The 12,165-nt window shown below is 41.4% G+C and overlaps 1 protein-coding gene across 1 annotated transcript; it reads right to left on the bottom strand.

Annotated features, from left to right (window-relative positions):
- Nucleotides 1-8,101: 8,101 nt before the first annotated feature.
- Nucleotides 8,102-8,731, bottom strand: LOC133903151 (AT-rich interactive domain-containing protein 2-like). The gene has a single exon (XM_062344492.1). It carries the CDS (start codon nucleotides 8,729-8,731, stop codon nucleotides 8,102-8,104), a length of 630 nt encoding a protein of 209 aa, XP_062200476.1.
- Nucleotides 8,732-12,165: the final 3,434 nt, after the last annotated feature.

Below are 12,165 nucleotides of genomic sequence, written 5' to 3'. Positions count from 1 at the left end.
ATTAGATCTTATGGTTTTTGATGTAATGATAGGCTATTTGGTTCTCTCTCTTGATGTGTTTTGCTTGTCATCACATTGTGTTTAATTTCATGTTTGTTTAATTCTTATTCTTCTAGCATGATAGGTTGTTATAGTGCTAGGCTTTCTCTTGCTTAATTGATATATGTTATCAATTGTCTAGTATGATAGGGTGCACTTCAATTCATATCTCTTTATTCTCTTTTGTGTTGTCATCAATAAACAAAAAAAGGGAGATTGTCGCATCTAAGTCCCTAGGTAAGTGATAAGTGTTTTGGTGATTAATGACAACCGTATCATTGTGACTAACAAGTGTGTTTTGAAGGATATCACAAATTTAAGTTCACAATGATGATTGAGTATTCTTGGTTCCTAAGTTGATTATATGGATGGTCAAAGAACATATACATCAAGATTAAGGATCTTCTAGTTCTAAGTGCCACAAAGGAGATGAAGGGCACTTAGAGTAGTATATGTCTTCTTTTTTAGTCTTTTTGACCGTACTATAAAGATAAGCTAAGAGTAGTAGCTTGATCTAGTAAGTCTAGACTTGATTTGATGCACACTTGTGAATGTCTAGCACTAGGTAGCTCATAGGAGCCCTTGGTTGAGTCGTCAAAAAGTTAGTGCTCAAAGAAATTTGAATTGGACGTGCTCAGCAACAAATATACCTCACCGGATAGTCCGATGACTTGAAAAGAATTATCATCGGAGTTTTTCTTTCGGTTCAGAACAGAAAAGAACTTAGTGCTCAGGATGATCCGGTGTCTAACTAGTGAAATCACCGGGAGTTTTTTTCGATGATTTATGTTCAAAAGTTTTCGAAGTGTTTCACCAGATGGTCCGATATTAGAGTGGTGAGTGAACCGAACTTTTTTCAGCAGAAGCAAAATCTCCAAGGGGAAATGAATTTGACCTCACCGGATTATCCGATGATGGAAAGGGGGGATCACCGGACAATTTCTTGCAGAGAAAAATTCCAAGTGCAGAAAATTGAAGCTCTACTCACCGGCTAGTCTGGTCTTCACGTTGTGCTCACTGGACAATGCATTAGAGTAATGTTGTAGAGAGGTTCAGAAGAGGCTTCACTCACCGGATGGTCCGATGTAGGCAAAGATGACATCACTAGACTAATTCTTGCAAAGAGGTTTGCAATGAGTGTTTTGGTATGGTTCTTCTGACCGGTTGTCCGAGTACATTATAGGATCAACGACTAATGACAGCTGGCACAATTATCTCTGGAGTTTCTACTCATCGGATTGTCCGCTGTGAGTGAGATGGTACTCACCAGATCATCTGGTGTTAACAAAAAAGTGGGTGGTTAGGCAACGGCTAAATTTAGATCTCTATCCTATAAATACCCCCCTCACTTGGTTTTATTTGGCTCTCTTGCAACCCAAAGGAGTTCATACACTGTGTATGTCATTAAGAAGCAAGGGAGAGCACTTGAGTTAATTTTCAAATCTCTAATTGAAGGTTAAGGATTTCATTAGTGCTTCAAGAGTAGCGAGTGTGCATCTAGCTGTAGTCTAGGCTTGATCTTGGTCAAGTGAAGTTATTGGCTTGTTACTCTTGGTGGTTGGCAACACCTAGCCTGTCTTTGGTGATTAGAGGTGTCTTGGTGAGCTTTTGGAGTTCTTATGGGAGCCCCGGGAAGAGCTATGTGCTTGGTTTGATGCCCATCAATTCAGAGATGTAGAAGTGGCAATCATGAGTGAGAACTTGAGACTTTGTGACTCAAGGGGGAGCGATATCTTTTGTGGATACTCCAACGAGGACTAGGGGGGAGTGCTAACTCCTTGATACCTTAGGAAAAAGTTGGAGTTCTCTTGTCCATCTCCTTACTTTCCCATATTTACATTTGAGCATTTTACTTCTTGCAAGATTTTCTTTCTGCATTTACTTTATGTTCTAGCTTGCTTGTTTTTCATGCTTCTGTCTAGTTTGATTGTGTAGTTGTATTTTAATTCATCTAGGCTAAGGTTGCTATTTGTTCTAAAATTCAGTAGGAGTAAATTTTTAATAGCCCAATTCATCCTCCCCCTCTTGGGTCATTCGATCCTTTCATAAGAGACATGGGACACGTCAAGTATAGAGCATATGATCTACTCCCTGTTTTGATTATCACATCAAATAGAGAGTTAGGGGCTATATCGTATACTTTTGATGCTAAGGTTCTACCCTTCATTTTATTCAGTCATTGAGTGGAAAGTCGAGGGCTACGCTATTTTCCTTCAATGGTATAGGTATGTTATTTTTCACTCTCTACTCGAGAATTTTTCTCCTCGACCATAGAGTTAGGGGATACATAATAATATCATATTCTTTTGTAAGTATTTTTGCAAAAGCTTATCTGGCTTTGCATTGATCATGTTGGATAGAACCAACGGAGACATGTGTTGGGTCAATGACGGACAATCACGCACTACTACAAAATAGGCAATAAGTGGCGCCCTATCAGTGTTGGTTGTGCAAAAACCACGACTGAAGATGTATCAGTGCTGGTTCTTAATCTCTCGCACGCGAAAAATGAGTAAGCTGCTAAGAACCGACACAGAAAATGACTATCAATGCCGGTTCATGGCTAGAATTGGCACTGAAGTATCAGTGTCGGTTCCAGCCATGAACCGGCACTGATGTGTCCTTTTCAGTGCTAGTTTGAGCCATCAACTGGGGTTCCAGCCATGAACCGGCACTGATGTGTCCTTTTCAGTGCTAGTTTGAGCCATCAACTGGTACTGATGTATCCAGACCCGAATTTGGTCTCCAATACAATTTTGACTTACGTCGGCTAAGTCCTCGCATTTAGAGCCTTATCTCTTTCCTCATGAGTCACATCCATAGAGTGCCAGAGCTTTATCTCTTCCTCACCGAATCGATCCCCTCCTCTCTCCCATTCTCTCTCTCTCTCTCTCTCCGTCGGTCGGTCGGCGGTGGGGGCTAAGCGAGCGCCATGGCAAAAGTGGACTGCATTGCCTCCTCCTACCGCGGGCTCAGTGCGTCATCGACCAACGGCCCCAGCCTGTGCGCGTGGCAGTGTGGCGGGGCGTGCGTGGAGTAGGCACGAAGGAGTAGTCTAGAGAAGCGGGTGGTGGAGGAGTAGGCTACTGTTCTCGTACTCAGTGGCTACCATATTCGGCTCTACCCTCTCTCTCTCCCTCTCCACCTTATCTCTTCATCTAATGTTCTACTCCTCAAGGCTTCATCGTGCTCGTCCACCCCGACGAGCTCGTCCACGACGCGAATCTAGCCACCGGTAAACCAGGCTCACCCCCGGCAGCGCTGCCTCCCCCGCCGCTGACAGATCTGACGGTGGTGTGGCGCATGAAGTCACGCACCTGATGGAAGCTACTGCGACACGCTCGCCGTGGTAGGCCTCGCTGATGTGGTCCTCCTTCGTCACCGCACTGGATGCGCATCGATCGTGGCCTCGCTGATGTGGTCCTAGCCGGAATAGCTGATGTGGTCCTGGCCAGAATATTAGATGGTGTCGAGTGCTTCTGTACTTTACCTCATTGTTTGCATAAGATGTTTAATCTGTACTTGTTCTTTGCATCGAGTGCCTGTTCCCTCCTCTCCGCCTACATCGAGTGCCTGTTCTTTGCGTTGTTGCATTGAATTTGATTATGAGATGTGTTGGGTAGACGAGATAAGTCAATTCTTGCATTGTTGTATTGAATTTGATTGTGAGATATGTTGTATGTATGAGATGTGTTTGATTTCAGTATGCGACAGTGGGAGCACCGCAGCGACCGGAGCGGCAACCAAACTGGCTCGTTTATTTTTTGGCTCCCGAAACCTTTTTTGTGCCGGTTGGAGCCTCCAACCGGTAGTGAAAAGAATCTTTAGTGTCGTTTCTAGACCTGACACTAATAGTCCATGATTATCAGTGCCGAGTAATCAGTGCTGGTTCCAAAATCGGCACTGATGAGGTTTTGGAACCAGCACTGATGAGGTGTTTTGGTGTAGTCACACCTCATAAGGCATAATGGCACTGAGATTGTCAGACATCTCACGCCTAACAGCCAACAAAGGTTTGGAATGTCCTAGTCGGTCCCGTGGGTGCTCTCTGACAAGTTCTTATTCGTATGTTGATCAAATGCGCAAATCAGTAAAAGTTTGCAAAAGTCTATCATATGTTCTGTTTCTAGTTTTATACTAGTATTTTCCTTATTCCTTTTTTGGTCACCTTGAGTAATTACTCGAGTATTGTGCATCGATTGGCTTGTTTAGTTGAGATTTTAGGAACTAACATATATTTGGTTAATGATCTTCGAGGCTAATAATAACACTTGCTAATCAGTTTTGCATCTACTTACGCTAACTCTATTTCATCGATAAGGAAATAACAGGCAGTAGCATAGTACACAAGCAAAATAATAGTAGTGTTTATAGACATCCCCAGAGTACGGATCAAATCTAAATGTTTCGAGTCCCTCACCACAGACCATCAGCAAGAAGGACTACCTTCGCTTTTGCCGTCAGACAGGCTAAGCCTCAAAGACTCGATGAAAGCAGGGATCAGAGGTTCGACGCTTTCCATAATTTTTGTTGCCTCCTCTACAGGGCATCCAAAACCTGCCATCACCATGGAGGTGTCGAGATTGGGATCATAACTCTTGAGGAGACCAATCATTATTTTGGCGCTAAGGGAGGTCGACAGGGTCATGCGGTCGAGGGTCTACTCCTCTAGCTATTGGAGCGTTGTAACCATAGCTCCCCGACTAGCAATCGCAGCGTCTCAATCAGCCTCTAATTTCTTCAAAATTTCGGCCATTGTGTCCTGATCGGCTTCCGCCTTCTAAAAAGCATCAACCATGGCTTTTCGGTTAGTTCTGGCCTGCTTCAGGTTGCCTGGGAGCTTTTCCATATATTTTTCCTTGTTCTCAATGGTTTTTGCTCATTAAAGAGGGGAATTTTGTCCCTAATTACGGATTCAAGAACTAGAAGAATAGAAAGGGGTCGATTGTGATCAAGGGGGGCACTAACATTCGATTCTTGCGAATCTAAAGGCGAGCTCCATATCCTTTTTCATTTGGTAGTTGCTATGGTCGACTTCCAAATACCGGGCCTTGGTAGCACCCACTTGGGCACTTGCAACATTGATGAGGTCCTCCAGATCCGTAAAAGGGTCTTCCATTGAGGTTGATGCCAGCACCTCAGCCGTGTTGGTTTGTAGGCTTGACCCAGAGACATCCACTGAGGATTTCTTTGCTCGAGGATATAATGGTGGAATAATTGTGGAGGTCGAAGCCGGGTCGATGACTGATCACTTGCAATTTTCTCCTTTGACTTCTCCATAAGTGGCAAATTGAAACAATTCCTCTCTGAAACACGTTTCTTTGGCGTCTCGATTGGTATGAAAGGCGGAATGATGATATCGTGTGAATCTCTGCACGCATTGAATGCATCTATATCCATTGGTTCAAATTTTAAAAGGTTTTTTTAACTCTACTCGAAATTTGGTGTCAACTAATCGAGCTTTTAGTCCTTTCTTGAGCTTTGAGTGCAGTTAATGGCAGGGCACTCGATCCAATTGTGTTTCCACTTGATACTCGGAATATGATCTATTCTTACTCGATTCTCTCGACTACAAGCCTGAACCACCTTATTCGACTAGGCTTAGGCTTGGCGGTACTTGAGTGGAAAATTGCAGAAACCCTTCCTCCCGAACAGAGTTAGGGGACTACTGGCGAATATCTAACTATAGGGTATATAAACATAAAGAGTATACCATATATATAAGGTATGTTGTATGCATGCTTAACAATTCTGGATATTATGGAACTGAATCTACGATACCTGATAATCTCAGAGATCCAGTAGACGCATACTAAGGTCTCGATTGGTTACCTAACTTGAGAATAACTAGCATCCCAACCAGATTTATCTGATTTTTCTTGATGGATAAGATAAATAACTCTCTATCAATTATGATGAGATAGGAGACGGTACAAGAACCCTATATAAGTTAAGGACCCAGACCCCCGAAGGGATACTCTCTTTTTTTCCAGAGAAGCGCAACTTATTTGTAACTCGACGCAAGTACTATGGCCACAGGAGATCCTCGGCGACTTCCTCGTTAGTCTAGTTTAGATCTTATCTACTCCTTGTAATAGATTTAGACATATTGTTTATACTCGAGTGAATACAGTTATATCGTCGATCACACATGATATAAGGTATTACTCTAATTAGATACCCGAATATGCACACATGAAAATAACCTATTATTCTTACGAATATATTGTTAAAGAAAAACTCTTGAATTTTATGACATAGAACATGCACTTCATCGAGAGTAACGATTCATGTTTGGTGTCGTCATCCCAAGTATCTTATTCATTGCGTGCGTGAACAAGGGACAGAGAATGTGGCATATATGTAACTTCATGGCACATATGTGTCTTGGAGTGTGTGGGTAGCAAGGTGGCGGTGTGGGCATCTACACAAAATTGTTTGGAGTATTTGGAGGAGGAAGAGCACATGTGAAAAATGGTACATGTCCTTAAAGTGGAGCTGTCGATGAGAGAAAGAAACATGTTGCTAGAGTGGAACCACGGATGGAGGAGGATCACACGTGCTGACGTGTGAGGGTTGAGGCCTGGTGAGTAAATTATGTTGCCAACTGAAATAAGATCCAATATAATATCTGGCATATGGATGGGATGTGGATCTCACGGTGAAACAAAACTATATTTCATCTAAGATTTTCCAACGGTTTTCAGGGTCCAGAATCCCTTCACGATAGGATTTTTATTTCTTTCAGTGTTTCAACAGTTTCCCTTCAGCGTTCTAACGGTTTCCCTTTACGGTTTCCGTCACGAAAGAATTTCTAAGGTCATTCCCTTCAGAATGGGATTCTCTCTCCTTTCCCTTCATAATTCTTCTCAAATGGAAGCTGTCAGAGATAAGAGAAAATAAAGAAAATAAGAATGAAGAAAAGAATCAGAAAGGTAACGAAATGAAAAAAATATAGTTGGAGATGATCTAAGATTAGATTGAAGTGTCTACCGCTAACATTAAAAACTAGTATTGATAGTGTACCGCTGTCCTTGTACTTTATATTGTTATTGCCTTTCGCTTGTAATATTTCTATAAAAAAACATAAAATAACCAGGGAACTCTTTGATTCTCTAAAAATTGGACACCCAAACCGATCCTCCAACTCGAACCCGAGCCAGCAAAAGTATATACAACCACCGGCCACTATCCCTATTCCAGAAAAGGAATTGCATGCTTAGTTCTGTCTTCCTTTCCTATTTCCACACAAGCGGGTCACTTGTGGATGCAAAGGACATACAACTGCATGCATTTCAACCTCTCCCAACCGTCCGATGAAACAAAAAAAAAGACAGTTTGGTGCAGTCAAAATAACACTGAAGCCACAATACCCACAGTAAGACGATGCCATGTGTTGCCTACCAGCCTTTGAAACAGAATACAGAGAGGACGGAAGTCCCTCTGAACTGGGCATGGAGACGTTAGAGATTAAAAAAAGAAGAAGCATGGAGACGTTTCTTCACAACTTACTTGAACTAAAGCTTCCAACCCGTGCCCTTCGCAAATATGCGAACACCAAACAACACGAGTGTACAGCATAAGCTGAGAAAGTGATAACTGAGGAACAGCAGTGCTCACCTTCATCCAGTGCACGCCATTACCGGGCGATGAGCACGTTCTCAAATCTCAACCCTGTGCGTCGATGCTGCAGCGAACATATCGTTCATTGTGACCATAGTCCATATCAACCTGAACTATCATATTCGTATAAGAAACTCGCATAACGGTGAAACTTGTAAACCGCCTTCTTCAAGATAGCATAAATGTCAACACAACTGCAACAAGATTTAGGTCAGTAACAAACCACCAGAGAAATTCATAAAGAAAGGTAAACAAGTCTCAATGAGATCCCCAATTTTAAGTCCACCATCACCAGTCACCAGTCACCATTTTTCTTTTTTTTTTTAACGACTCCAGTCACCAATTTGGTGAGTATCAACCTAACAACCTTCTTTTGAGTTCCACAGGAGGCAGCTGACTTGGAGCCACCGATACCTGATAGCGATAGGCGACTATCAACCTAATAGTTCTTTCGATTCCCAGAGGAAGCAGCAGACCTGGACCTACTCTTACGACCACCTTGAAGAAGGTATAGGAAGCCGGGCTCAATGGAATCGTCATCACTGTCTGCGGCATTTGGAGCGAGACGATTCTGGTAGGCCCTTCGCCGGACTTGGAAAACATTGTGGTAATAGCTCACAAGGCCTTCTCTGCCTTTGGAACGGAAGACAGCAAGCAGCTTGTCCCAGAAATTGTGCTTGGAGGAAGGCAGGTTCTTCTGGATGGTGGTGTTGAATTTCCTTTCTTCATCCTTGGTCCATACCAGAGCTAAATTCTCACCGATGCGGTCAAGTCGCATTTCATAAAATGCTGAGCCAAGTTCGCGCTTCAGTTCAATCTTTTTCTCTGTCACATGAAACCTGACACAGGCAATGGAACCTGGGAATTGACAGTTGCAGTCATCTTGCCTCCTCTTGCCAATGGAACCACCATCAAGGTCTTCATTACTTTCTGGAGGCAAAATAGGTTCTCCAAGAAACCTCAATGCACGTGGATCGTCATAAGGTGATGAAGGCTTTCCTGTCCATTCTGGAATGTCTGCTTGGCCACAAGGACGAATTTTTGAACCAAAAATCCTGTCAATGTCCATTCTGGAACTGCAACAATATAGCTGAAAGAAACATGCTTAATTACATTAGCAAACAATATAAAGTTAATAAATCAATTTTGGGATAAAAAACTAATTATTTTGTATCAGGATTGCTCTTTGTTCATGTCTCAAGCCTAGTGTAGGATTGGGAATTCAAAATGGCTAGACCATGAATGCAACAAATAGATTGAATGAAAACCTAAAATGTATTTGACCAAAGCATTGCAATACATTAGTGGCCGTATTGGATGACTACAATACCACAACTACGGTTCGTTACCTCGTCCCAGGCCAAAATGTTGTCATTAAGCCAGTTTTTGGCTAGTAAAGAAAAGCACTTTGCTTTAAACTAGCAAAAAACTGTTTTTAAAGTTCAAATGCATTCAGCACCTTAAACATATTAAAAACAAAACCAGTGACAGTTTGTTAGAGGAGAAATTAATGGGGACATGAAAGCGTGTTTCTAGTTCTTTTTATCTCTATAGACTACATAATTTTTGGAATGCTAGCAAAGTTACTATGATGTGATCGTGGAGGTAAGGATATTAAGGGTCTGTTTGTTTAGGCTTCTGCTTTTGAGTTTTTCTAAAAAGCTATGCTTTTGGCTTGTCTGAAAAACTGTTTTTAGAAATAGATTGTTGGATTCTACAATAAATTTTTGGCTTATCAGCACATAGCTTCTCAGAAAAGCGTCTCTCAGCGAGTTTCTCAGCTTTAGTTCATTTTTCTCAGAAGTAGACTTTTGGCTTCTCCAGAAGCCACTTCTTCAGAATCCTGTTTGTTCTGGCTTCTGACTTCTGGCAGCAGTAGAATAAGAACCAGAAGCAGGAAACACATAGATCCTAACATGGATAAAGGCATCCATTGACAATTAGATAGGATCGTGGTGTAGCATTTATTGTTTCAGAAAAGGACCACATGCACCTGGGAGCAAGGATGTAGCCATTCGCCTGAGTTACAAAGTGATACGTGGAGAAGATATCCTTGAGAGAAACAACTTTGCATTCATATTTGGCATTTGTTCATCTGCTATCACTATGGATTCCTTAGTTTTAGGAAGATTATCAAAGTTAACATGTTTTGTCAAGATCTTGGATTCCTTGGTCATTGGCGTGCATGCATAGACAATTGGAGAGAAACAACTAGGATCATGGGGTTGTGTTCATACTTAAGGTAGGCGCATATACTCCATAGAACAAGCCTATGGCCCTGTTTGGCACAATTTCTACAACGGTTTCTCCACAAAGAAAAGCTGAAGTGCTGTTAAACGGCAGGATTCTACAACAGCTTATTAGTAAGTTGCTTTTACTAAGAAGGGTCTCACAAGTTGGATTCTGCACATGCAGACGATGTGCCGAACAAGGACTATGTACCTTGGCCTAAACCAAAGTTATGGTACATGGAGAAAATATCGCTGAGAGAAGCAACTTTGCATGTGTTTTTGGTGTTTGATCTTGATTTCACCCACATGCTCAATCCTGCACATCTACCCTTGTGGGCATGTCAACATATAATTGACATCTTCCAAATACCAATTGTCTCAATCCTAAGCAATTTTTTTAATTCAAATTTGCAAATCTAGTCGATTTTCAAATTCCTGAAACACACTAAAACTTCTTAAACCCGAATAGCGACTATGCAAGGCGCTACAACACGCAACATATTGGCTAGTAACAGTGACCATAAAAATATGCAAATCTTTTACTCTTTTTGCAAAAGTTATACCACGTATAAGGCCACATTATGTAAGGGATTAAAATTGGGTGATCAAAAAGAGTAAGGCCACATTATACATGGGATTAAAAGTGGGTGATCACTCACCTCTCACCAATATCCGAAGCACTACTCGTTGCCACCATGCCCATAATTCATTAAGGCCTCTGAAAAGGCATCCCATAATCCAACTCTCCAAGGGAACACAGGTAGGGATGAAAACGACTCGGATAGTTTCCGGCCGATCCAGGTCAGAACCAAAAACGGTTAGTTTTTTTGGAATCGGTATCGGAATTAGTGTAGTAGTTTCCGACGAAATTGACATCGGCATCGGATATCCGGACTACCTGAGTTCGGATATTATCCAAAACCAAGGGCTAAAACAGCATTCTAATGCTAAAAGATATATATATATATATATATATATATATATATATATATATATATATATATATATATATATATATATATATTGTAGAGGATCCTATAATCTAGCTCTAGAAAAAATCAACTCCAAATATGATATGTACAATAAGAAGTAAAAAAGACAAATTTCATTGTACACAATCGAACGGTGTACAATGAAATTTGTCTTTTTTATTTCTCATTGTACAGATCATATTTTATTTAAATTTTTTTATAGCTAAATCATAGTATCCTCTACATCACCAAAATTGTTTAGAATTTTTCATGATAATTCTGAGTTTTAAATTTTGAGAGCAAGAGAACGAAATATTTTTTATTTTTTAAATGTGTCGCCCGTTGAAAGGGCAACATGTTTACTTTTTTTAAACGGGATGATTCTATCTCGATCGTTAGCCACCATAAGGGACGCCGATCAAGGGCATAGACGTGGTTGTCTGCCGATTCCCATCCTACCCGACGGTGGCGTTGTGGCGCTGTCCATATGACGGCAAGCTCACCTGAAGAAGACTCTCCCTTCTATTTGTATTTATGTTATCTTTAGTTTTTTACTAGCTTTGTGAGTTTATGATGAACTAAGTTTAAATATGTGTACTAAGTCTAAGTATTGTGTGTTTGTGTAAACTTGTATCAAGCATAACATGTGCACTTGTGAAGTTATGGTGAACTAAGTTGTGTTGTTTTTTTTATCTAAGGGACCAAATGTATGGACTATATTATCTCAGCTATTGCGTAGTAACTTTCTAGTATGAATATGCTCTTTGTTTTTGTTATGGTCTTACATACAATTTGAGTAGTCTTCCATGTTCTGGTAAATATTCACCGGTCGTATTCGTTTTCGATCCATATTCGTTTTGTATTCGTTTTCGACATTAGCCGTGATCATATTTGTATCCGAACTATCCGTATTCAAATCTGTTTTTGGCAAAAAAAAAAATAGTTTCAAATACAGTAGAGCCCTGTTCTTACCGATTAGGCATTCATCAAAGTTTCGATTGTCAAAGTCTCGATTGTCAAAGTCTCAAACTGCAACATGGTCACAGGAAACAGGGTCGGAGCCGCATTCCATGACCCCAGGACGTCATCCCAATTCAAGGGTCGGGTAGACGTCCCATTTTAGGCTGGGCCTCCGCTCCATCATTGCACGCTCATGAGCTTCGGATAGAGATTCTTTGGCAGAAGGGGACACTGTAACAGAGCTTGAAAAGGGTTTGTGCAGTGGTGGCTTGTGGGGTCGACGGAGGAGGCGCTGCAACGAAGGATTGAACTGGTAGTGGCGGCGACTTTGGTTGATGGTG

This window comes from Phragmites australis, chromosome 21, assembly GCF_958298935.1.
Source record: "Phragmites australis chromosome 21, lpPhrAust1.1, whole genome shotgun sequence".
In the NCBI taxonomy this organism is placed as follows: domain Eukaryota; kingdom Viridiplantae; phylum Streptophyta; class Magnoliopsida; order Poales; family Poaceae; genus Phragmites; species Phragmites australis.
This window is presented reverse-complemented; position numbering and strand designations above follow the sequence as displayed.